Source organism: Aquarana catesbeiana, linkage group LG04, assembly GCF_042186555.1.
Source record: "Aquarana catesbeiana isolate 2022-GZ linkage group LG04, ASM4218655v1, whole genome shotgun sequence".
Taxonomy (NCBI): Eukaryota; Metazoa; Chordata; class Amphibia; order Anura; family Ranidae; genus Aquarana; species Aquarana catesbeiana.
The window spans coordinates 39,732,115-39,760,103 of record NC_133327.1 but is presented as its reverse complement, the minus strand read 5'-3'; the positions used below and the strand labels follow the sequence as shown (position 1 = coordinate 39,760,103).

Here is a 27,989-nt window from a genome sequence, read left to right as displayed (position 1 = left end):
GTGAGATGAAATCTACCCCTAGGAAGGGAAATTCTCTCCTGTAAGAGTTAATATGGGAAAAACATTTCTCCTTTCCACTGATGCTTTATCACCAATCCTTGTTTCACAAAAAAACCCAAATTTTCAAAAAACATTTGTCATTGGGACAAAAAGTGAGGTGAAATCTTCTGAAGAGGAGCACAGACAGCAAAACAAATGTCACAGGGGTGATAACCCTTCCCTATGTTTTCCAAAAAGCTTAAAATAGATTTTTTGGCTGGAGCTAAACATGTTAAAAATGTACCAGTTCAAAATTACAAACAGATTCTACTTAACAACAAACCTACAGTCCCTGTCTTGTTTGCACCGCCTGTATACTGCTGTTCAGAGTACAGAGCCTGTATACTGCTGTTTTCTTTTTTAATTTGGGTGCGGGGTTCCCCTTAATATCCATACAAGACCCAAAGGGCCTGGTAATGGACTGGGGGGGTACCCATGCCGTTTGTCTCACTGATTTTCATCCATATTGCCAGTTTGAAATGACGTTTTTCCTTTTAAAATGACATTTTGTGCAGGGACTGTTCTAAGCACGGGAAACACGCGCCACTTTACAGGCATACTATAGACACCCCCCAGGTACGATATTTAAAGGAATATTTCACTTTTTTTTTTTTTTTTTTACTTTAAGCATCATTAAAATCACTGCTCCCGAAAAAACGGACGTTTTTAAAAGTTTTTTTTGCATTGATACATGTCCCCTGGGGCAGGACTCGGGTCCCCAAACCCTTTTTAGGAAAATACCTTGCAAATTAGCCTTTAAAATGAGCAATTTTAATTTCGAACGTTCGAGACCCATAGACATCAATGTGGTTCTAACGTTCGTGCAAATTTTCGGTCCGTTCGCAGGTTCTGGTGCGAACCGAACCGGGGGGTGTTCGGCTCATCCCTACTCACTGTGTTCCAACTATATGGGGATAGGACTGGCTAGGTGAGGAGACATATTCCTACTTACTTAGTAGGAACAAACGACATGTCTCCTCTCCCCTGACAGAACAGGGATTTGTGTGTTTACACACACAAATCCCCACGCTGGCTCTCGTGCACGCGATCAGGTCCCCCCGCTGTGCAGCGCGCGCGCACCCTCTGGCGGCTCTTAAAGGGAACCACGTACCTGTATGGGGTTTCGTGCAGGGGTGCCATTCTGCCCCCATAAAAAGACGTGAGGCAGTCAGGAACCGGTTAACAGATAGCTAATGTAGCTAATGTAGCGCTACCTCTGCAACAGCCACTGGTAATTTGAGTCCTGCTCTTGGTCTAACCCTGTGTGAGGCCTCACCCTCACTGACACGACCAGTATACCTTTCTGTTATCCTCATCAGGCACACAAGAATAAGACTCACAACTCTATAAAACATAAACAGGCTGTATTGACATTGACAAATATAACAGGATTTATTGGCACTCAAATACTTTAGTAAAAGATGCAGACTCCAGCTTGCACTGTAACTCCCAAGGTCATAAACAGTAGCTCTCTGTATAAGTAGAAACATCCCAAGTGGCCACATAAGACAGGACACATCTAGAACAGCGCCAGCAATTTCTAAGGTAGCAGTGTGAGTTCCATGCCTGTCATTTATTTGTGAATAGATGCAGCTTAAAGGTGGGTCTATGACCCTCTCATCAGTTCCTTCCTTGGCAAAGCTTCATTGATGGTGTATGGGATGAGGCCCCCTTTCCTGTAATTGACTGAAGGTGGAAGCTGGGGGAACAGTGTCCTCCTCAACTATTCTGAGCAGTGATTACCCAGATTGTAGTGTGCACCTCTGGTAAGTATGGAAACAGCCAGTGACACAGCAGACCCGATTCAGTCCAGTCTTCTGCCTCTTGTCAACAGCAGCGTCCAGCAGTCCCAGCTCAAGAACAGTTTGGCAAGTTAAGCAAAACACAACACTTCCTACTCCGGTTGGTGCTCTCCCTAACTGTTGCACTCTTTCCCGGGCTTTTCCTTATATGTGACCTCTCCTGCGCCCCGGTATATGTGGGTATTGTAGTTGCTTCCCCGTAACAGTGTTGGCTCAGATCCTTCTTTTGACTACATCTTCCAGAGTGCACCAGCATAAAGTCTTTTTTTATTGTAGGGACGGATTTCTTTTTTTTTTTTTTTTTTTTTCATTTAAAGATTTTTATTGATTTTGAGAGTTGAACAAAAAGGTTAGAATAATAATACATAAATGATAATAAGGGAAAAAATAGGATAAAACAATAATAATAATAAGCATAAAGAAGTATAAAGAAGCATAAGAGAAGCACTTATCCAGAGCAGTCATATATTGTATCTTCAGGTTATGTATACAGTTGTTTAGGTATAATGATATTTGTCAGTCCATGTTTTCCATAATTTGTCAAATGTTTCACATCTTAGCGAATTAATTGCTATAAGTCGTTCAAAAGTATAGTTTTGTTGGACCTTCCTAGTCACATCCGTTACGTTAAGTGTTGGAGCGTTTTTCCAGTTACTGAGTATTAGGGACCTAGCAACCAATAATATGTGTGTTACTACATGTCTCACAGAGTAAGGGAATCTTTCTAGTCCAATTAGTAGTATAGCTAGTTTGGAGTCTGGGGGTGTTATAACGCCTGTAATTTCCCCTAAAAGTTTAAAGATATTGTTCCAGAAGCTGGTGACGCTAGGGCATTCCCAGAACATGTGGAGAAGATGTCCTTTATGTCCACATTCTCTCCAGCATAAAGGTGAGGTGTTGTGAAACATTTTTGAGAGTCTAGAAGGGGTGTATTGCCAGCGGTGGATTATCTTGAGGGATGTTTCCCAGTGTGTGGTGCAGTGTGATACAGTTTGTATGGTCTTAAACGCAAATTGCCATTGTTTGTCGGATATTGAAGTTTTCATGTCCATATCCCACCTAAAGTGTGTTTTGGATTTTTGGAATTTTGTTTTCCCCTGAAGCAAATTATAGTATAGGGATATTCCTTTGTTATGGAGTGATCCTCGGGTTAGGTGTTGCCATGCAGGGTTTGGCAGGTGAATATTGTTCCATGGGTGTTTGTGTGTTAGGTGAGCTACACGTAAGCAGGTAAAGAGCATATTATGTGGCATGTTGTGGTCCTTCATTAAGCAGGCTGCAGATTTTGGTATTTTGTTGTGGTATAAGTCTTGTACATTGTTAATCTGTTGAGAAGGGAAGCTTTTCAGGGATATCATGGGTATATTAGCTTCAACCACACTTAATGGGAGTTTATAGTCTATTTCTCTATGATCAGTGCTATGACGAGATAAAAGGAATCTCCAGGCTTTGATTGATATGCTGATAGTGGGGGGCATATTCTTGAGGTTCCAGGGTATCCAACTATCGCCTATTAGGATCGACGGTAGGTCTGATATAGGGGCTAAGGTTTTTTCAATCTCTACCCACAGTGGTACTTCATTGGGAGAAAACCAGTATTTGAGTTGGTCTAACCTAGTTGCCCACATGTAATCATGAACATCTATTAGTCCCGCCGTAGGGACGGGTTTCTGAGGGTTAAAGAAAGTGCACCACATTAAGTGTGCCATGGTGCCTCAGTGATTGGTAGACATGGTGAAATGTAGATGCTACTAAAGGTTTATGGCAACACACCTTTCCACATCTTCTGGTCAGATGCTAGGTTCACAGGTCTGAACAAGCAAGTATCTATATAATGCTCAACATTTGTCAATGGTTGTGGGCCCCCTCTGATCAGTCTCAATAGTCAATTTCCCTCACTAAAGAACCACCAATCCAATATATCCTATTAGTACTGTCCCTGGGGTAAAATGCCCCCTTTCCTCCATCTCAGTATTCATCAATGCCATTGGATGTACACCTAAAAAGGCTAAAACTAAGGATGAGCTTGGGTTTGCTCCAGCTGTGACCACGTGGCCATATTAAGTCAATGATGTCACAAGCATCCCTGCCCCTGTATGTACATGTAGCTACAGGGCTGGGTGTGCCATGTTAATTGGCTGTGAGTGAGCGAGAGTGACAGCATCCTTCTAAGTTTTGTCATCTTTAGTCATGAAGTATTTAGTTTATTTTTCAAGAATTTTATTGTGATTTTGAAACAAGAAAACAAAATACCAGTAAAAGTCACATATATAGTGGTTACAGTTTGTTACAAAAGCATAATAAGTAATAATAGAGTAATGAATGAGTGCCTTGTGTTCTATTATAGAAGAGTTGACAAGAGAGCCCAGGGAGAGTATACATTAAAAAAATAACAGCACAGATCTTCAGAATAGGCAGGAAATTGACATGTAGGAGGATGGGATTCCTCAGTACATTAGGCCCATGGCTATTTGGCATAAGGCACTCTCCTACTACAGGTCTTTCTAGAGGAATTAAAATATACTCTGTCTTATAGAGATAGTAGGAGAACTGTAGGGTATCATCCTATTGGACATTCAGACAATAAGATTAGCATTAAGGATAAGAGACATTAAGGGAGCTGAATAATAGGAAACAGGAAACAGTTGAGAGGCGGGTGGTATAGGAGAGATGGTAATTTGTGGTATGTAGATTTCGAAAGAAAAGAATGGTGTAATAAATATTGTGCAGGTGTGAAGTCAAGTGTGGTTATCTTTGTTATCGTTTCATGTATTTCTCTCCAGAAGGTTTGCACTTTTGGACAGGACCACCATAATTGTAATAAGGACTCAGCTGCAGATCCATATCTCCAGCAGAGGGGGAGGAGGAGGAATTTGTGTAACTGGATAGGATTTCTATACCATCCTGCTATAAGTTGTAGCATACGTTTTTTTTGCGTTGTCACATTTATTGAGTCTTTGTGTGTGTTAATTTGAATTATTTCCCACTCATCATTAATAAAGGAAAGATCGAGATGTTTTTCCCATGTCTGACAAGGTCTACTGGTCTTTGTGCCATACTTTAAAAAAAGTAAAGCGCACACAAAAGAAACTATATGACACTTGTGCAGGTAGCCTCAAAAAAGGGAAAGGTTGCGAGACCAGTCAGGGGATGTATTCGGATACTAAAAAAAATCCCTTAATTGAACGTATGTCCAGAAGGGGAAATAAGAGTTACACATTTTAGCCTGTAAAGCTTTGTATGATAGGAGGGAACACCTCTGGAAACAGTGTTCTGCCTGTTCTTGTTTATAGGGCCAAAGGTCTTGCAAAAATTGAGGGGAAGGCCAGGTGTGAAGTCTGGATTATGTCTAAGAGGAGTAATGCCCTGTACACATGACCGATTTTTCCGTCCGAATAAACTCTGAAGGTTTTTCCGACGGAGTTCCGACGGTATTCCGCTCAAGCTGTCTTGCATACACATGATCACACCAAATTCCGACCGTCCAGAACGATGTGACGTACACCATGTACGACGGGACTAGAAAAAGGAAGTTCAATAGCCAGTGCGCCACCCTTTGGGCTCCTTCTGCTAATCTCCTGTTTATCTCGTGTTAGTAGAAGTTTGGTGAGAGACGATTCATGCTTTTCAGCTTTCGTGCTATTCAGTCCGTTACTGCTCTTCAGTTTGTGCTTGTGGGGTTTTGTATCTGCTTTTCAGTGCGTGTAGTCAGTTCGCATCTGTTTTTTCAGTGTGTTCTTGTCCACTTGTTTCTGATTTTCAGCTCGCTCTTCGCAGGCCTTGCTGTTCTTCAGTGCGTTCTGTTTGTTCTGAAGCCATGTTGCGGAGATGTACTCATCGTAGAGTTCGTGCTGTGTGGGGGCTTGGTGTTGGGGTTCATACTTGGACCCAAGCCCAGTCCATGAACAGGGTGGGAGGAGTTCATGGACCAAGAATTGGTTACTCCAGCGTGACCAATTCTCACATATGCCTTTGCTTTGTGAGATCCAGGAGAATAATCTTGATGATTTCAGGAATTTTCTCTGGATGACGGACCCCATTTTTCACCGTCTGCTGGCTTTGCTGACCCCTTATATTAGCAGGCAGGATACCTGCATGCGGCAAGCCATCACTCCGGAGCAGAGGCTAGTCGCCACGTTGCTGTACTTGGCGACTGGGAGAAGTCTACAGGACCTCAAGTTCTCTACAGGCATCTTCCCCCAAGCTCTGGGGATCATTATCCCAGAGACCTGTTCTGCTATCATTCAGGTCCTGCAGAAGGACTATATTAGGGTAAGTTTTCACATTTAACATCACATTCTATGTATTTAATGGATGCTAATGTATTGTATTTCTTTCATCATTTCCTAACTACCATAATTGTAATATGCTGTGAATGTCCTCTATGTCCTCATGCATGCTGTAATCTTTTAATGCTCCTTTTTTGGCCTACATGCATATGTGTCTTCACTAACCTCCCCAGCATGCTAACCTAGGCCCATATACACCTGTAGCCTAGTCACTTAACAATGTATTTTGTCAGCTCCATTGTAGTGCTTTACCCTAAACACCCCCTAAAATGTGTACAAATGTTATTGTTGTCCTTAAATTCAGCCACGTATATGAGCTTGCCCATCCTCCTCCTCCTCCTGCCACAAGTCCACCACCAGAGCCACAGCCTCCAAGGAAGGCTGCAGGGAAGGCTGCAGGGAAGGGTGCAGGGAAGCGTGGAGGGAAGGCTGCAGTGAAGAGAAGAAAGTGATGACCTGGCTTCAGTCTGGTCTGACAGAAGATGCAGGCTGGTGTAGTACCACAGCCTGGGGACATATATGTCATCTGCTGCTGGTCCTGATCTCTGGGAGTCCTGGACCAGATTGGGCTCCAAATTATATGGACTCCTCAAGCTAACAATTTTTTTCCACAGACTTGATGTCTGCCCTGGGGGCCAAAAGGCTTCGCAAATTCCAAAAGTTTATCCAGCGTTGCCTTCCTCTTTATTTTGTTACCCAGAATAAATGGATATTTTATTTTCTGAAAAAAACTTGCCTATGTGTTTTCTTCAAATAGGACAGTTTGTTTGTGAGTAGGCAGGTACATTTCAAAAATACAATGTCAAATTAACAAGGGACACCAACACCAACCTCTTTGAGGTTAAAAAATACAAGATAATAATGTTGTTGTGGTAACTTGACACACACAAAAAAAAAAATTATGGAGATCACTAGAAAATAATTTTTCAATAATTCAAAAAAATGGAGATCTTGATGAAATAAAAAATAATAAAAAAAGATGACTATAAAAAATAATTCTAATTATTATAGAGATCTGGCTTTAAAAAAATAAAAGATTATTTATGAGATCACGGGAAATAATAAAAAAATACGTTTGTGAGAACTCTGTGTGAATATGAGCAGCAAAACAACTTCATTCTTCTAGCATTATAAAGCACAAAAGAATGCGCTGCATTAAAAGATCACAGAATTTGCAGCGAGAGCAATGTGCTATCTCCATTAAGAACGCTAGTTTTACCAGACCGAGCGCTTCCGTCTCGTACTTGCTTCAGAGCATGCGTCGTTTTTGGTACGTCGGAACAGCGTATAGACGAGCGGTTTTACCGATAGTAATTAGTTCCGTCAGAAAAATGTAGAACATGTTCTCTATCTAAATCCGTCTGAATTTTCGACGGAAAAAGTCCGGGGCATACACACGATCAGAATATATGATGAAAAGCTCCCATCAGAAATTCCGCTCGTGTGTACGCGGCATAAGTGGGCCAGTCAAAGAAGTCAATTCTATGGTTTTGTAAGTTTGGTGAACGCAGTGAAGGGATGGGCCTACAGTCGGGTGGTCTTTATGGCTTCTGAGGGTATGTTTGGTAGGTAGCCAGGCAATCAATTACAGGGGAATTTGTGATCCTGCATTTTCTATTTGGACCCATGCTTTTGTTTTCCCATGTAGATTTCAATCAGCTATTCTTGTCATATGGAATGCTAGGTAGTACTTATGTGTATTTGGCAAGCCACCTTTTAGTTTAGGCAGTGTGAGTAGATCATAACTGAGTCCGTGGCATTTGTGTCCCAATATGAAAAGCGTACAAGCTCTGCAATATGAAGCGAAAAATGCTTTGGGAAGTTGGATAGGAATTGTCTGTAGGACGTAGAGAATGCGAGGAAGGATATTCATTTTTATTATGGTGGCCAGGCCGAACCAGGAAAGCAGGCCTTTATGCCAAGGTTGGAGATCACGTTGAATATCTCTCAGTAGTTTGGACTATATAAGTCGGTTAGTCAACTGGGGAGTTGTATGCCAAGGTATGTGATGGACTGAGTCTGCCATGAAAAGGGGAATTTAGATTTGGAAGTGTTTAGTTTCTGTCCATAAAAGCATTGCCTCACGTTATAGCTGACTTCAATAATGAGTGTATTGTAAAAATCACATTTCAAGCAGGCAAGCCATAACAGAACCTAAGAACTAACCTTTTTACAGCTCTGTACAGCTGGAGACACTTTAATCGGGGATCCAAAGTTAAAGGTAGAGTGGAAAAGGACTAGAACCTCTCTACACTTCATGTCTATTGGTTAGCTGTCATAAATTAAAGTAAGTGACTGTCTGTGTACCTATTAGACAGATTTCACCTTGTTTTCTGTCCAGGTGATTGATGTCAGACAGAGTACATAAGGAGTTTAAATTGCCTCAATGTGGATACAGACAATATTTAAATACTAACTCGTCACATTTTGAAACTTGGTTTTGTATAGAATGGGGAAGAATTAGGATTCCTGTGACACCCGTGCAAGAAATGGGGGTGCATTTGTCACTGTGATAAGCTGGCACAGAGATCAATAAAAAGATTTCAGGAAGTTCTGACCCTTTCTCACTCTACTATAAAAAGGTTTTTTTTTTGCTCAGCATTCCATTACTATATGTCCTCACAGAAACCTGACAAAGGCAGCAAACCTTCCCTGCACTATCCAAAACTAAAAATGGGACTTGAGTTTACCTTCATATCCAGGCAGCAAAACGTCTACGATGGGTCACAGACTGTGATCGGAGCTGATGTCAATTACCATTTGGGAGAGGAGGCTGCAGAGAATCCCTTGCCCTAGGGTCTGTTGTGCTGATCTTTGTGTGACAGTGGATGATGCTGCCTATAGGAGATATTGGATGTGCCATACACTTATATGCTGGTTATTTCTGTCTTTCTGGTAAGGAGATTAGATGTGATTCACTGAAGTTGGTGTGAGGGTCTTGGCTCCTTCGTTCACCTCTGTTCACCGCTTGTCCTTCATCTACTTCCTACTTATTAGCGCTGCATATGGACTTTTCATATTTTTAATACTGTCTGTGACTCATCGTAGAGGTTTTGCTGCCTGGATATGAAGGTAAACTCAAGTCCCAATTTTAGTTTTGGATAGTGCAGGGAAGGTTTGCTGCCTTTGTCAGGTTTCTGACCCTCAATGAAGTTGGTGTGAGGGTCTTGACTCCTTCGTTCACCTCTGTTCACCGCTTGTCCTTCATCTACTTCCTACTTTTTAGCGCTGCATACGGACTATTTATGCTATATTTTAATCATAATATTTATGCTGGCTGCTGTTATTTCTTATGTACCTTACTATTTTGAGCGAGGATATTACCCCTTGTTATTTACCAGTATTAAAAATATGAAATATGAAACTTTTCACCGATTTATCCTAACCAGAAAATTTTTTTTGGTAAGAGTGGACTTGAACAAACAAACAAGCAAACTGATATTGTCTATTACAATGAGCAGTGCTTCTTGTTAACTCTCTATTTTGTTTTCCCATTCCCTCTAGACTTGAAGACACATTTGTCATGGATCCTGTGACAATTCTTCTGTACATCATAGTCATCTTGTTTTTGGTCAAAACCTATAATGACCAAAAAAAACAAAAGTACAAAAACTTCCCTCCAGGGCCGAAGCCTCTACCATTCATTGGAAGCTTGCATATGATTGACTTACAAAAACCTCACTATGCCTTTATGAAGGTAATAAAACATATTCTGCTGTTCTTTGTAAACAAAATTCAACTTATTAAAAGACCAGTAAACAAATTACACATTTGGTTATGTAAAATGTGATGTTAATATCACTAATGAAAAATATGAAGTGTGGTGAAAGCAAGTGACAATACTAGAAATTACACATAAACTAGATGAATTCTAATCCAGATAAGTAGTGTTAAACACAAAGTACTATGGCCATTGTACAGTAAATGGCACAATAGATCAGTGACCAAAGCTCCAGTAAAAGGACTATGGTATACAAAAATGGTTAATACCTACTATAGGTATATATTATTTGATGGCCAGGTAATCACTGAATTGACAGAACAGTAGAATCACTTAAAATGGTTTGATCACACTAGGTCTTCTAACTTAAAGGCCCTCTTATATTTCTAGTATTTTGGGCTCTATGCCCCACACAAAACCCAAATGAACTTCAATTGCCTGTGTCTCTTCCTTAACATCCATTACCTGCTGCAAAAATAAATAGGGTGATGGAGCAGAGGGTTGGGGATCAACACCAGTCGATTTTAGGCATTTTTCCTGTTCAGGTAATATTAGTAGTAGTAGTATTGTTATTATTATACAGGAATTTTACAGTGCCAACAGTTTGTGTAGCTCTTTACAAAATGGAGGCAGGAAGTACAGTTATAATACTAATTAACACAGGAGGGAGCCCTTCTCATTATGGCTTACAATCTAAAAGGGTGTGTCAAGTGTTGCAAAAGGTAATAGCTGTTATGGATGATCTATACTACCTTCTACTCTAGAAAGTAAAACAAGCTGGAAGTAGGCTAGGAGCAACATGAAACACTTTGCATAAGAATGCATTACAAAAATATAAATTTCATTTAGACAATAAAGGAATTCCTTAGTGCATGGGAGCCATGCAGTCCCCTTTCACACTGAGGCAGTTTTCAGGCGTTTTGGCGCTAGCAATAGTGCCTGTAAAGCGCCTGAAAACTGCCTCTCCAGCCACCCCAGTGTAAAACCAAGAGCACTTTCACACTGGGGCGGTGCACTTGCAGGATGGGAAAAGAAGTCCTGCAAGTAGCATCTTTTGGTGGTGTGGGAGTGGTGTATACACCACTCCCACACCGCCCCTGCCTATTGGAATGCATGGGCAGCCTGAAAAGTGCTTAGGAAGAGCTGCATCACGGTGCTTTTAACCCCTTTTTAACCCCTTCTTGGGGGTTAAAAAGGGGTTAAAGGGGCTACTTCCCGAAAAGTGCCGCAATAACAGCAGTAAATCACTGCTCAAATGAGCGACGCTTTACCGCCAACGATAGCAATGCCCCAGTGTGAAAGTAGCTGCAAAGTATGCTTATATGGTTTAATGGACAACTGTAGAAAAAGGTAATGATACAGAGCACATACAAGCAAAAATTCAAGACGCATATGCATTCCAATTTACTGTTTTAAATTTTTTGACCATCCTAACTGAGACGGTATGAAGACACTGGCACTAAAAACGATTGCTTGGATTAGACATAAAAAGTAACCAAAATCAAATACTGTAAAGTACATGGCAATTTTAAATAAGGCATCAATTCTATAAACTTCTTTAAAGTGATTATATTAGATCGCATCTAATCTAAGGGTAATCTAATCTAAGGGCTGTTGGTCATGTAGGTACGCATCTCAAAGAAGACCTAAAATCTCCCTGTAGGTACCTATCAGCTTGCATGTCATAGTTTCCATGATGTTTATCAATATATGATAATTTTTGTTGCATTGTTTTTATAGCTGTCTGAGGAGTATGGCTCAGTGTTTAGCATCCAGCTGGGTATAGAGAAGATGGTTGTCCTATGTGGTTATGACACCGTTAAAGATGCACTTATCAACCATGCCGAGGAATTTTATGAAAGACCATATACTGCAATGTCTGCTAGAACATCCAAAGGAAATGGTAAATCACAGAATGTTCTATGAAAAAGCCCTACAGTTTTAAAATAAGCAGATGGTACATGTTACATATTAGAAAGAGCTCCATTCAGTTTATATCCTAATGGAAAATTCTAAATTATGTTAAATAAATATTTAAATAAATTCAACTCCAGACAAAACTTTTGATTTCCTTTTGGATAGGATTCAGGTGGGGTTTAGCCTCTGTCAGGTTTTCATTACTGTTTGCCAATCTACTAAGAGCATTTTTCCTAACCCTAATGTCAAGTGTCTGTGATAGTGAGCCCTTGTAGATTGCCGCCAGCTCCGGGTTCCCCAGGGTGTGGAGTCTGAGTCCCAGCCTGCTTCTTCACCAGAGCCTCTGATGGTGGAGATAGACTTGCAGTAAGCTGGAACTAGGTTGCGGCCCCCAGGTACGCCCAGCTGAGGATGCGGAGACCACTTGCCTGTGCAGAGTACAAGCAGCAGACAAAAGGAAATCCAGGAGACAAGCCGAGGTCAGGGCGGCTAGCGAACAAGCACAGATGGTAAACTAAGCCGGGGTACGTACCTGGATAGTCAGACACAAGACAAGCAAAAGAGAACTGTGAAGTTGCTCATTCAATGTGGGTTACACTGAGCATGTCTTATATAGGCAAGCAAACTAGGAGGCAGGCCAGGAAGTAATCAAAGGAAAGGAAATAAAGGTCCACAGAATAGCAGGTGATGCCCATAGGTGAGCACAGCCAAACCACACATGTGAAATGAATCAGGGTAGAGAAGCAATGCAGCAAGGAGGTAAGAATACACAAGCAGCTAACTGCAGGCTAACTTGTGACACCTAATTCAGGTTCCTGCACATTCTCTCACATACTTCCAATACACTTCTCTTCTACAGAGGATTTTAAAAGAACACAGTGGGTGGAATGTCACATTTTGATTCATGGATGATCCGCCTCCCATAACAGCATGAACATACAGGCTGTAGTAGAAATCTCCTCCTACCTGAACACTCAGCACTAGGGCTGACCCTGCAGTTTATCACGTGAATGTGGTATACAGAAGAGCCAAAAAGATTTATAAGCTGTGGGCACTGCGGAGGTGGGGGTCCAGATGAACTATTTTATTTTCATATTACTGGGTTTAGTAACACTTTAACTCAAAAGGGCTGTGCACATTTGAACGATCAGGATGCTGACTACTGGCAAAACATTGACCCAGGGTTGGGGGCTACATCCCTTCCAAGTTTCTACAAAGTCTTCATGCTCTTGGACCCATACTAGGACTTACTAATCTCAGAAGACACTGAAAGTTTCCTTTGTACCAATCATGCAACTTGAAGCCCCTCAAATTGTATGGATGAGAACCTTGAGTGTCACCTAACCCTTCTCTTATTTATGGTATAAGGAAGTAAGCCCAAGCTTAAATTCTTCTGTTTACTTCCTGGTTTGGGTCCTTCTTAGGGTGTCTACATCAGTGCCTGCCTATAGTAAGTGAACACTTACTATATAATGGGCTGCAGGGAACCAGTGGCATCACACCTTTGGATCAGTGTTTTTCCCACCCAGAAACAGGAGTTAGAATCAGGATTAATTAATGACTTTTAAAGTAATTAATTCAAGATAACTAAAAGGTGCTTAGCCTGGATAAATCATTAAATATATCATTTTTTTTAAGGTATATTATTTGCTCATGGAGAGAACTGGAAGGTAATGAGAAGGTTTACACTTTCAACATTACGGGATTTTGGAATGGGAAGGAGATCTATAGAAAACAAAATTAACGAGGAAGCACAATGTTTAATACAGGAATTAAAATCCTACAAAGGTGAGTTTGTACTGGAATAAGCCATTTAATATTTTAGAAACTAGTATAGTTACTTGTTCCTTGTACCCCAAGTAAAGTCCCAGCCCTAAGCTATGAAGCTTTACTGATGTCTGTTCCCCCACTGGGGAGATTTTCTTTTGCTTCCTGTTGAGCCACTATGAAATTAATTACATTGTTACCATGGGAGCATAGCCTAAGTTGTATGAGAGGACTAGAGTGAAGGGGAGAAAGCGGTGAGCCAGAGAGGAGGACTGTTTGTCTGTGACCCGGGCGCAGACAGGTGGCACGATCACACATTATAGGACCTGCCTTTTCGCAGGACACACACAAATCACAGCTTAAATTAATCAAACAGCAACAGTCCAGAAGGGTTTCCATCAGGCAGAGAGTAATAAAGCAGATTGTATTTTTTTTTTGTATAATAGAGTAAGGAAAAATAAAACCACAGAAGATGGTTTTGTCAGGCATTTCCACATACAAATCCTAAGGTCAATTAGCCAGGATGGGGTTTCTTGGCCACTACCCCAATACAATGTTGTTGGTTTTAAAAAGATAAAAAATTGTCTGGATTTTTCTTCAACCTGGATATTTTAAACCTTTGTTTTCGACTTTAGGGGAACCGTTTGAAAATATGACCATCGTCAATGCTGCAGTAGCCAACATAATTGTGTCTATTTTACTGGGTGACAGATTTGAATATGGTGATCCAACAATACTGAAGCTGATGCGCATAATTAATGAAAATATCAGGAGCTTTGGAAGTATTATGATCAGAGTAAGTGCCAGTAAGTTTTATACTTAAATGATTAGGGTAGCTATAAGCATAGGAGGGCATTCTGAGATGTTGAAACTATTAGACTACTTCCTATCACCTCATATGCTAGCACCATACACCGCAACTAAACAGAGTAATAGTGGACACAAAAAGGCAGAACCCCACCCCATGGAAGTGACATCATTGAGGATGCTACTAAACCCGACCCCTGAAGTGATATCATCTGGTTGCAGTTAAGCCTTGCCCCTGGAGTGCTGTCATCCAGGTCACACCCTAGGAGCTGGCACTGTGGTGGGTACACCAGAGTGGTGTGATCCTTAAAGGTAAAAGTGTTCCTAGATTATATTATTGCAGTGCCAAATATTAGGGAAATATCAGTCAGAGATGTTCAAACAATGTAACTTATGTGAGACCTCACTTCAATTGGTAGAACTTTAACAACTCTTTCTTGTCCAAATTTATTAAAAGAAAGTTCAAAGTTTCAAAAATCAGAATCAATGTGTTTCCCCACAGGGATTTACAAAACATTGGATTATCTGCCTCCTGGCTTACATATACATTACTGTGGTTCTGGCCCCTTCACTTCAGGCCCTTGTCTGTGTTCTAGGAACCATTCTCTCACAAATGCTTTGTCCATACAGCTAGTAGCCCTTTGCTGCTCTGACTCCCACTTGTCTCTTCTAAGTGGAGCCCTCCTGACTTCTGGACAGATACTTCCTCTGTCTGCCAGGGTGAAGCCCAGAGCCCTAGTCCTGACTCTACAAAATGACCTGCACAATCGGTGTGCCAGTGCTTCACAAAACACAGACCCAGGATTAAAGATTTCATCCCTCCCATATCCCTACAAAATCTCTGGGCTCCAGGTCTCAAATTGGGTTTTACCAACTGATGAGGAAACTGAAAAGTCAGTTTCCTTTGAATGACAAGCCCCAATGGAGTCCCTAAACCTGCCTGGATAAGAATTCTGGGTCATAAACTTGTTTAACACCATGGCAAGGCATAGCACTTCCACACTTACCTAATTGACAATGTTAATAATTTAAGAAAATAATTTCTATCATAAGATATAGCACACTAGAGCAAGACCTACAGAAGAAAAATAGTTGAATGGTTTGCATTACTAAGAGGAGAGAAGTGTTAGGAAAGTGTTAAAATGTGAGGTTATATAATTGGTGGTTGAAGGTTAGATGAACAGTGAGGAGCCACAAGAGTAAATTCTATAGCAACTTCTGGGACTTTGGCCCAGAAGTTGCAGGTGAAGTGGATTTTTTTTTCCACACCCAATCTCCCTCATTTAATTTTCTTATAATGGCTAAAAGTTGGGGTTGGTGGGAAGGATAATTGTCACAGCAGCTTAGTGAGTTAGGGGGTCTTGTGTCTTGTGAATTGTGCAAAAACTAGGGACCCATTTGAGGCATGGTGCTTGTTTTTTTGTCAGTTATTGGTGGTTCTTCCAGGAGCTAGGTTCCTGTTGAAAGGTTTGGTGCAGAGCACTGATTGGGAGCCGCTCAGGCCGAATGTTGGCCGGTTTTTATTGAACAGGCCAATGTCTCCTGACATTCGGCCCATGTGTATGGAGCTTAAGATCTTCCTGCAAAATCTAAAAAGGGGGAGAACAAAAGTATTAAAAATAAAGAACATATTTGTATATACACTTGTGAGGTGGACTCTCATGTAGGGTCATGTACACAAACATACGACCTAAACGGAATACAGCAATAAAAAAACAAAGTAAAACAAAAAAGAACAAAAATAGAACAAAAATAAAGAGAAGCGTGTGAACAGTTAAATGGAGGCCTAAAGCCCAAAAAGCATCAAAATGCTTCTATGCTTTGTTGATAAAAGAGTTGATGTCCCACTCCACATTCAAGCCAAAAGTGTGGCCATATGGAGGCATGCAACGCAACACCCGTTTCCAGACTGAGGCATGGAACGCACGCCGGTTCGATCTTGGGCAAAACAGGAAGTAACCTTTGGAAGAGTTGGGAACACATTGGGGGCTTGGCTCTCATGATTGGGGTCATGTTTTTTATATATACCTGGTGGGATGGAGTGGAGGGACACCCCAAACGATGTCCTAGGAGACAAAATGCGTCGGGAAGGATCCACTGCCGCCATTTGTTTTTAAAGCGCTTATTTGACCTACTAAATTTAAGTGTTCTAGCTACATTAAAATTCTATTTTAAACGGAATTACGCTATGTGGCCTTTTCTGTTCTCCGATCTTATAACTTCCTTCACTACATGCATGGATATCTCACCACTGTCTCCCACAAAACAATCCTGTAAGGATACACTCTCCATCTTGTTGATAGTCGGGCGTTCCTGGTCCAGTGATTTGGAGATTCTGAGTGTCCATCCACATTGGTTGTCCATACAACACAAGCCTGTTTGACTCATAGAACGTATGTTCTTTTGGGTTCAAACGATTTGGTAAGCCTCCCTTTTATCGGTGGTGGTTCCCCTCACTTCAGTCATACATCCATGTTCACTGTCTGGATATCAAAATGAAGTCTTTGAACTTTTTGTGAATAGTGTTACACAGTGTATGCACAGATTATCACATGTTGTTTAAGCTTTTTATTCTCATTTTAATAATGAGAGTATTGGGGTTTATCACCCATATTCACTTGTATCACGTTAAGTTTATCCCTTTTTTTCACAGAGCGCTACACTATTTGTTTTCCTAAGGTATATGGGTTGGTAATGTTCGAAATACGTATAAAATTTGTGACAGAATTGACATTTTGAAGGCTGCTATTTTGCTTAGCCATGATAGTTTTTTTCTGGACATTTCCTTTAATTGGGATTCCAGTTTGGTCGTTAGCGGTTTAATATTTGCCTTAGCAAGTGAGGAGGTTGTATTTGTGAACGTGATTCCTAGGTATGTGATGCCTTTTTTACTCCATGTGTATGGGAGCTTGGTTTGTAATATGTTTTGGATGGGTGTCTTAAGCCCAGGCTTAAGGTTAAAGATTTGGCGAAATTTACTTTGTAGTATGAGACATCCCCGAAATCTGTTAAGAATTTGTGGGCCTGTTCTAGTGAAGTGAGCGGATTGGTTAGTAGTAGTAATATTTTCTCCGCAAACAAATTGATAGTGTGCATGCTAGAACCAAACTGTAAACCTGTGATTGAAGAATGTGACCTAATGGATTCTGCAAGGGGCTCTATTATTAGGTTAAAGATTGTCAGTGATAGGGGGCATCCCTGACGGGTCCCATTAGTTATGTTAAAGGGTGAGGATAGAAAGCCTGAAGAATACACCTGTGCTGATGCGCAGGAGTACAATGCTAGGATAGCCTTTAGTATAGATCCCTGGAATCCAAACTTGGTTATCACCATTTCCATGTAGGTCCAATGGACCCTGTCGAACGCCTTCTCTACGTCTAAAGACAACAGCAGAGAGGGCGTTTTTTTAGCTTGATAAATAACGTTATAATTCTTCTAGTGGCCTCTGAGGTTTGTCTCCCCTTCACAAAACCCATCTGGTCATGTTGAATAATAGAAGGAATGATATTTATTAGCCTTTTGGCCAGAATTTTTGCTTATATTTTGATATCTGGATTCAAAAAGGATATTGGTCGGAAGTTGGCTGGTGTGTTTGGGTCTTTTCCCAGTTTGGGTAAAGTTACTATATGTGCTCTCAGCATCTCTTGGGAGAAGGTTGAGGAATCTGCAGCTTGTGTAAATACTGAACGTAGGTAAGGTGTTAGTATGTTTTTGAATGTTTTATAATTTTCGTTGGAGAAACCGTCCGGTCCTGGTGATTTACCATTAGGTAGTGTGTCTATAACTGTTTCTATTTCTATGGTAGTAAACGGTCATTTAACTCAGCTAGGTCAGTTTTGGAAAGAGAAGGAAGTTTTATTCCTTGTAGGAATTTTTGTATTTTCTCTGTATTTGGTTGTGGAGTGGAGGTATCTTTGTGTAGGTTATACTATATAATGCTCCATAGTATTCGGCAAATTGATTTGCTATGTCTTGTGGATTGGTAATCTTGTAGTGTTGGGTGAGATGTTTCAGGTATGCTATTCTGGACTTTGTGCGTGCTGCTTTCAGTCTGTTGGCTAAATATTTGCCTGCCCTGTTAGTATTAGCATAGTAGTTTAGTTTCAGGCATCTGAGATGTTTGTCAAATTTGTTGTAAGAGATGTTCTCTCATATTTTCTCTGAGTTTGGAAAGTGTGTTAGTTAATGTGGCTGTAGGTGATTTTTTGGTTTTGAGTTTCTATAGTATAGATTTCGGATATCAATGTGTTATGTTTTGACATGTAGCATTTTTTTTCTCTGGCCCCTAATTGTATGAATATGCCCCTCATGACGGCCTTATATACATTACATAAGATATATGGGTCAGTTACTGATCTATCATTAGTCAGGAAGAATTCCTGGAGATGCTGAGAGATTTTTGTGTAGGTTTGGGGTTCTTGTAATAATTTAGTGTTGCAGCGCCAGATAGGGGAGGAAGATGAGACACCCCACTCTCTAAGCCACACAGTGATATTGCAGCATGGTCCAACCACGTAATGTCATGTATTTGGACATTTAGTAATTGTTGCAAGAGCCACTTGTCTGTCAAAAACAGGTCGATACGTATGAACAGTGTCTATGTAAGAAAAAGGTGTAGTCCTTCTCATTAGCATGAAGGCATCTCTATGTATCAAACAGTTCCTCTGTATGGAGTAATATTTGCAGGGATGTCGTGCCGTTGGCTTTGCTTGTAGTGGTGTCCAATTTTGGATCCGAGGTTAGGTTAAAGTCACCGCATACCAGGAGGTTTCCATGTTTCATAAAGTTGTTTTTTTTGAGTACTTTCCTGATAAAGTGGAGTTGGTGAGAGTTTGGAGCATATAGTGTTACCAGTGTATACAGTTTGAAGTTTAAATCCCCAGTTATGATGATGTATCTGCCCCTTCATCTAATAGGGTTTCCTTGAGTTGAAAGGAGAGGGAGTTTTTTATGGCTAGGTGCACCCCTCCATTTTTGTGGTTGGGTGTACAAGCCAAAAATACATTTGGGTAGTCCCTGTGTGCAAATCTGGGTTTTGGTAAGTTGGAAGAGAGTTTCCTGCACACAGAGGATGTCCACCCTCTGCTTGAAGGCTTTGTCACGGAACGCCCCACACTCCGCTTGAGTGCTTCCGTCATATACCGCTTCCTAAGTTCTGGAACACGAGCCCAATGGATCTGGCTATAGGAACCCCAAGAACTAGACAACACCAGTCTTGGAGTACATCAGAACTGCCTTTATTTTGAGATCTCACAGACCTTTATACAGCAGGGATGACTCAAAGCTAACCTAATTAACATGACCTAATTTACTACAAAATGTACCCAGACCAGATGACAGTCTTGTGGGCACCGAGCTTCACACATTAATACAATTAACAATACAAACAACAATCTCCCCCCTCCTCAGCCTAGACCATTCGTCTATTAGCCAGGGCTGGTGGCTAATGTGATCAGCTCTCTCAATTAACATAAACACATGTTGATAACACCAGCATCTCCTCACAGGATGTGTCCCAGCAGAATGAATCAGTCTTATCAGCAGGGGGCTGCTGGAGGAATCCCCCCTCCCTCTTCAGGGACACAAATATACAGTAAGGAGTCCCCATACAATATATACATGACTGAGTCCGATTAATACAGTTCAGACTGGATTTCTCATTCACCTCAAATGCTAGGGCCCATAATCGGTGGGCAACAGGCTTGCACACAGTCCTCTCCAACAGCCTCCGCTCTGGCCATGCCCGTGACATTTCTCCCCTTTCGGCAGGAGACTAACACAGGAGGAGACCCCAGACGGGTTGACTCCGAAGTTAGTAAACAGCTCCAGTCCTCTACTGCCTGTACCCACACAGTACCCCAAACAAATTATCCCAAACAGTGCATTACTCACCCAGCCATCCTCTGCCTCTCTCAGAGAACATATCTGCCGCTGGAGAGAAGACAGGGTGACTGGGCTCACTCTGTCATGCTGTTGGGGATCTGGGCCCACTGCCCAGCATCCCTGGGGTATACAGGTGGAGACTGAAGTTCCATCCACCTTCACAGGAAATCCATCCTCTGTTAGTTGAGGGCAGAGTCCAGCAGTCCTCGGCCCTGTTGCCAGCCCTTCTGCTGGAAACCCCACACCATCTGTTCCGGCTAACTGTTGGAGAGGGAGGCCGACTGCCCCGCCTCCCTGGAACTCTGTAGTTGTTGCCGGTGCTGGGCAGAGGTTGGTAGCACTCTGCCCTGTTGCCAGCACTTCTGCTGGGGACTCCGCATCCTCTGCTCCGGCTAACTGTTGGGGCAGGCAGCTGGCTTCCTCCACTCCCAAACTGTGTAGCTGCCATTGGGGAGGTGAGCCGGCTGCTTCCTTTTCCATTCCCTCATCTGGCTGCTGGGACGACATGTCGATGGTACTGTCTCCCAGGTACACGGATCTTTGCTGGGGAGGAAAGCCCACTTCCTCCACCCTGGCCAACTGTTGGGGAGGGACAACACACACCTCCTCTCCCTTCTCCCCCTGTATCTGCTGCTGGGAAGTGATTGCCATCTTCTCACCCTGAGCCTCCACAATTGCTGCAGGTGTGGGGCAGAGGTCTTGGACCCTCTGTCCGGTTGCCAGCACTTCTGCTGGGGGTTTGCTAGGTGGTTCCTCCTCTACAGAAATGTCTATTAAATCCCCAGTCTCTGGAAGTGGTAAAAGTGTGGGACAGAGGTCTTGGACCCTCTGTTCAGTTACCAGATCTTCAGCTGGAGAAGTTTGTTTTAACTCCATAGATGCTGCTGGCAGAAAATCACATGTCCCTGTCAGTGTTGTGGGAGAAACGCCGACTACCTCTTCTCTCAGGAAGGCCGAAGCCACTGTTGGTGCTGGGCAGAACACAGTGAACTTTGGCCCTGATAGCAGCTCTTCTGCTGGAGGCTCATCAGGTTGTTCTTCCTCAGCAGAAAAGTCTATCAAATCCCATGTCTCTGCAACTGATGTCGGGGAATAGGGGTTCACCATCTCCTGTCCATGGAACCCAGAAGATGTTATCATTTCTGGACAGAGGTTAGCAGAGCTCTGCCCTGTTGTCAGCACTTCAGGTTTGGGGACGGCAATCTCCGGATTTTCCACTGCCGATTCTCTGGCATGCTGCTGAACTTGTTCTAGCAGTTTCCTGTATGCCCTTTCCAGATGCTGCTCCTTCCTTAGCAAATGGTCCAGATCAGGTTTGAGCTCTGAGACCCCTGCAAGACCGAGCATAGACTCTCTATAGTCTCTCATGTCCTCAAGGTCAGGTTCCCCTTCATCGCCAAACATAAAAAGATCTGTAAGGTTCTCCCACAGCAATCCAGGGCCGCCAAAGTCATATCCCTCCGGAGAGCATTCTGTTGTCTCCCCTAAATATCCCTCCTCTGCGTGCCATTGCAGAGCCCGATATCGATTGTCCAGCTCTATCTCCTGCTGGACCAACCTGTCCAACTCAGTCACCCATTGCTCCTGGGGCTGCTCTCCCAGGAATGCCATCCGCAATGCCCGTTGGTCACTGGCCCGTTGCTCTTGGGTTGGAAAGCACTTGCCCTGTTTTATACCAGCGAGATGGAGGGCTGCAATCCAGAGCTCCACCCGAATCAGCTGCCTGAGCTCCAGGTATTCATCCTCAGACACAGTCCTGGTGTACGTTGAAAGGATGATCCGCAGCAGCCCCGGGAATTCTGATGCCAGGTCCATATCTCCGCTGGGGTGACTGAAGTCTGCTATGCTGATCTTGGATCCAGTTGAAGGTTTGGATGTCCCAGACTTCAGACTTCAGGAAGCTTTCCCGCTGCTTGCCACCAATGTCACGGAACGCCCCACACTCCGCTTGAGTGCTTCCGCCATATACCGCTTCCTAAGTTCTGGAACACGAGCCCAATGGATCTGGCTATAGGAACCCCAAGAACTAGACAACACCAGTCTTGGAGTACATCAGAACTGCCTTTATTTTGAGATCTCACAGACCTTTATACAGCAGGGATGACTCAAAGCTAACCTAATTAACATGACCTAATTTATTACAAAATGTACCCAGACCAGATGACAGTCTTGTGGGCACCGAGCTTCACACATTAATACAATTAACAATACAAACAACAATCTCCCCCCTCCTCAGCCTAGACCATTCGTCTATTAGCCAGGGCTGGTGGCTAATGTGATCAGCTCTCTCAATTAACATAAACACATGTTGATAACACCAGCATCTCCTCACAGGATGTGTCCCAGCAGAATGAATCAGTCTTATCAGCAGGGGGCTGCTGGAGGAATCCCCCCTCCCTCTTCAGGGACACAAATATACAGTAAGGAGTCCCCATACAATATATACATGACTGAGTCCGATTAATACAGTTCAGACTGGATTTCTCATTCACCTCAAATGCTAGGGCCCATAATCGGTGGGCAACAGGCTTGCACACAGTCCTCTCCAACAGCCTCCGCTCTGGCCATGCCCGTGACAGGCTTCTTTCCACATGAAAAATCTTTTAGGGGGGTGGTTTAGGCCCCGAGCGTCAATTGAAAGGCAGGTGATGGTCATTGCAGGTGCGGTGCGTTTTGTCGCATAATTATGTGGTGTAGGTACTCACTGCGTCCACATGATCTTCTCTGGTATGACTCGGTGTGATGTGGAGAGGTTATGTGAAGCTTATTTTCATTATCAGATGGGTATAAATTGCTTCTAATACAGCTGCGTGTATCAAACAGATAACAAAAAGCATAGAAAGTAGACAACATAAGAAATGGATCTTACAACTGATCCTTGGGCAGATACATCTATGTTGGTATTTGGAGGGAAAAAAGGAGATAAGAACGGTAAGCTCCTAAAACCGGAGATGATCTTGATTAGCTGTGTTGCTTACTTACGAGCTTCCACCGTTGTTTTTCTTGTTAGAGCGCTTGTGTGATACTACTTGCCATGCATTTTGGACTGGATGTGGTCTTGCTGGGAATGATTGGTATTAGATTTGATCAGGGAGTATGCCCCAATGTCGTAAGGCTGTGATCCCTTCCTCCAGCTTGTTACTGACGTTGTGGTCCTGTTGTGTGTGATGGATAGTGTTGCATGATATTTCCACTTGTGGAGGACTTTGTGGTTCCTTAATGCTTTAGTAATGGTTGCCAAGTTGCAATGGCCTTGTAGTGTATGCCTGGAGAGATCAGGGAGTAGCCTTATAGTGGTGAATTGTGGAGGGATGTTGTCTGGTCTTCGTGATGCTTGTAGGATTTGTTCCTTTACATGGTAATAATGAACCCTTAAAAGGACATCTTAAAAGGACATCCCTTTGGAGTCTCTTCTGGGAGAGAGAAAGGTTTAGGGACCCTGTGAATTCTGTCCACTATGAGGTCCTGTGCTGTCAGCGTTGGTACCAAGGTGGAGAACAGGGTGTGGGCATATTGGAGGAGCTGATTTGGTAGGACAGACTCTGGAATACCCCTTAGTTTGATATTATTTCTTCTAGATCTGTCCTGTAGGTCTGCAATCTTGTCTTTCAGCCATGTTATGTCCTCACCCTGTACTGTGTGAGCCTCCACCATTATGTTGTATGAAGATGTGTATTACTACATCTTCTTTTCAACATGTTCCACCTATGACCTATGGCTTTTACCTCCCTTGTGCACTTGTTGATTCCTCTGATCATATCTGTTTGTAAGGAGGATCGCAGGTACATTAGCATATTTTTCAGCATTGTGTCATATATGGGTCTGTCTGATGTGGGGAAGTCAGCTATGGGATCTTCATTCTGTGCATCTTGGGCTGTGTCAAGGTTTTTTAGCCCGCTTACCTCCATCTCTGGGTCAGGCTGCGGCCTAGCTGGTGAGTCCCTTCTTGGCTTTGATTTTGCTCCTTGTGGAATGGCTGGACATCCCAGAGGAGGACTCGCTATGCAGTTTGGCTTGGGAGGATGAGCTGAAAGGCATCCTGTGGCTGCTGTTGTGCTCCGCGGCCTTGTTATTAGACATTATAGATTCGACATTTTAGATACAATAGCAAAAAAGGTTGAACATGCCTAACCTAACTCTATTAGTCCAAGATTATTCGACATAGAGAGAAAAGATTCGACATGAAGATTCGACGAAGCAGTCCCCGCGAGCGCACATTAATGGTCAAATTCTCCGCCCATAGGCTTTAGAATTCTAATGTTGGTTGACTAGTAATAATAATTAATAAATATAATTATTACTAGTGTCATACAACATTAGAATTCTACTATAGCTTGTAGGCGGAACATTCGACCGGAAATGTACGATTGCGGCATCGTACAATTTAGCTGCTCTGTCAAATCTTTTTAGAACATTGGACAGACACCATAAGCCTTCAATGACAGATCCGACCTTAATTATTTCTGATTTTCTGACGAATGCATTTTTTAACTAAACAAAATAAATAAAAACGAATTTCGGGAGTAACTAAATAAATGTATTTTTTGGACGAAAAGGAAATTCCAAAACAAAATATTTCAGTGTGCACATGTCTAGTATATGTGAGGGTTTACATCCACTTTAAACATAATAATTGATAGTACTATACAATTACATGAGTTGCATTTTAAGATAAAATGTTTTTTTTCTTCCCTTAAGCTTTATAACATGTTTCCAAGACTGATAGGCTTATTCCCCGGCAGCCATCAAAAAGTATTTCAAAACTTTGAAGTCATGCAAGCTTTTATAAGGGAGGTATTTACTAAACAGAAGAAAACACTGGACATAAATGACCAAAGGAACCTTATCGATGTGTTTCTGGCAAAACAGCAAGAGGTACAAGTCTTGTTTTGTCAATTACTGTTAACTGTTTCTTTTATCCCTTTCACGATTTCTCTATGAGGATTAATAGTGATCACATGACTGAGAACCTTGATGATTGGTTGTATCTGACTGCACAGCACGGGAACATAGCTAGCGGCCTACACAGGTGCTGACCACCAGTTCTCAGTGGGGATATTTTTAAATGTAAGCTCAGCATGGGGCATTATGCTGAGTGATTTTTTTCTTAGATAATGGGCATATATAAATCTTTGGCCCTTGGGGCATTATTCCAACAACTGACATCAATGATGAAGCACTGTTCTTCTCATTGATATAAAACAATGGGGCACTATTCCTCCAATTAAAACCAATGAAGGGGCATTGATGCTGGGGCATTTTCTACTACCACTGGCCATGGTTCAGCCCCCTAAAGTCTGAAGGACAGTAAATTGGCCCTTTGCTTAGAAAGATTGGAGACCCCTGTCCTAAACTGACCCTGTGTTTATCGACGTGTGGTTGGAACTATGACAGTTGTGTGTCAGGCAGCTTTTGTACTAACAAGTGGGACCTGGGTCATTCTCAGCAGCCCCTTCGGGGTTGAATGATATATTCCCTTTGTTGCTTTCTAATTCATCCTAACACCCAATGTCTTTTGTTTTTTTTTATTTATTATTTGTTTTCTTGTCACCTTCATTTTGTGATCTTCATTTAAGCACGATACGAACACTCATATTTTCTTTTTTAACATGCTTTTTATTTTTGCAGAAAATGTAATCTTGATATTTTCTGCTATTAACTTAATAAACCTTTTAATTTTCCATAACTCCAAAGAGACTTTTGACTCCTTTCATCATCCTCTGCACATCTTTCCCTTCAAATAATTTTCCTGAATTTAACCACAAATGTCTACAAGTGCACATGTAAATAAGAAAAGTCATTATAATTTTTTAGTGTTAAGGCTTTTTGATGTCCCCTCTAATCCTGCCAACCTAGGCACTGGCCAAGGAGGGTTTTATGGTAACTACAGCCCTGACTATAACAGTAAGATGTGATGAAATATTGACTTTTTAGGACAGGATATTGATTTTTAATGCATATTTCATCTCCCATTTTTTATGCGTAGGGGAAGCCAGAATCTACTTTGTACTTCCACAATGACAACTTAGGCATGCTGGTGAGCAACCTTTTTGTTGCTGGAATGGAGACGACATCCACCACTCTGCGATGGGGTCTCCTACTAATGATCAAAAACCCAGAAATACAAAGTAAGAAAAAGAAATTAAGATATGCCAAATTACAATATGTGATCGTTTTTTGTTTTTTTCATCTCTAGTGGCATTGCCATTTACATGCTGTACCCCTGCTTCACAACCCTGTGGTTTAAAGAAAGCTTGTCTTCAAAAATCATAGAAGCAGTCTCCGCTAACAATTTCTTTTGAAATGACTTTGAGCCTTGGCTTCCTGAGTCATTAACCTGAAACAATTTTTGAGATAAATGTAACTCTTTCCTGGGAATGCATGTTAAAGCATGCATGTTCCAGGTCTGTAACATAGAAAACAGATGCCTGGCACATACAGCCAACAACCTTTTTTTTTTTTAAAGATGGCCATCAATGGCAGTCCCATACTACTCTTGTGACAAGGTCACCCTAACTTTCACTGCTGCCACTGCAACTGTTGTGGTATATAGACAAACTCACAGCCATATAGCAGTCAAGAGTTTGTTTATATTTTTATTGTGCTGTCAGCTTACTTGTATAAGTGATTCAGGAAGCTGTATAGCTACCTGATTACTTTTATGTGTATGTCCTCCTCTTCCTCTCCTCCTCCATTTGTCCCAGGCCTCCATGACAAAGGTCATCATGGAGAACAGTGGAAAACCAGCAAACTCTCTTTTTGTAATCTTCCCTTTAAATTACAAAACTGGAAGAGCTCATTTGTAGTCACTTCCAGGTTTAGAGCTGTCAAACACCAGAGGATGTAGCTGGGGAAGCAGCAGATCAAGGATAGTCTGGGTTTGATCAGCAATGTTAGTTTTGGCAGCAAATTTCGATTTTGTTTTAGTCTTATGCCACGTACACAGGAGCGGAATTTCCGACAGAAAGAGTCCGATGGGAGCTTTTCATCGTACATTCCGATCGTGTGTACGCCCCATCTGACTTTTCCCGTCGAAAATTCCGATGCATTTTCCGAACATGTTTTACATTTTTCCAGCAGAACGAATTACTATTGGTAAAACCGCGCGTCTGTATGCTGTTCCGACGGACCAAAGATGACGCATGCTCTGAAGCAAGTACGAGAAGGAATCGCTCAGTCTGGTAAAACTAACAAACTTCTACTAATATGAGATAAACACAAGATTAGCAGAAGGAGCCCAAAGGGTGGCACACTGGCTCTTGAACTTCCTTTTTCAAGTCCCGTCATGCGTGGTGTACGTCACATTGTTCTGGACGGTCGGAATTTAGTGTGATTGTGTGTATGCAAAACAGCTTGAGCGGAATTCCGTGTGTACGTGGCATTAGTTTTAGGACTAAAATGGCATTTTAGTTTTAGTCCCATTTTAGTCTTCTGCAAGTGTTTTAGTTTTAGTCATAGTCTTTAACTAAAATGCCGTTTTAGTTTTAGTCCCTCATCGTATTTTAGTAGACTAAAATCTCCAGTACATTTTAGTCAAATAAAATCATTTTAGTCAACTAAAATCGAATGTGTTTAGTTCAATTGTAATGCATTATTTGAATCGGAGTTCCACCCATTTAAAAGTCAGCAGCAACAAAAAGTGTAGCTGCTGGCTTTTAATAATCAGACACTCACCTGTCCCACGGTCCAGCGATGCAGGCGCATGAAGCCCCGCTCCTCTCCTCCTCGTCTCCACAGCGCCGGCATTGTTACTGTGGGTGCCCG

At 42.1% G+C, this 27,989-nt stretch overlaps 1 protein-coding gene across 2 annotated transcripts in view; it reads left to right on the top strand.

Moving 5' to 3' along the window:
• LOC141139185 (cytochrome P450 2K1-like) overlaps window positions 1-27,989 on the top strand; it is an 86,391-nt gene that overhangs the window by 28,991 nt on the left and 29,411 nt on the right. For both annotated transcript variants that reach the window (XM_073625094.1, XM_073625095.1), the window contains 6 exons: window positions 9,635-9,827; window positions 11,592-11,754; window positions 13,407-13,556; window positions 14,171-14,331; window positions 24,924-25,100; window positions 26,212-26,353. In XM_073625094.1, coding sequence (XP_073481195.1) covers window positions 9,654-9,827; window positions 11,592-11,754; window positions 13,407-13,556; window positions 14,171-14,331; window positions 24,924-25,100; window positions 26,212-26,353 — 967 coding nt within the window. In that variant the 5' untranslated portion in view covers window positions 9,635-9,653. The remainder of the gene's footprint in view (window positions 1-9,634; window positions 9,828-11,591; window positions 11,755-13,406; window positions 13,557-14,170; window positions 14,332-24,923; window positions 25,101-26,211; window positions 26,354-27,989) is intronic.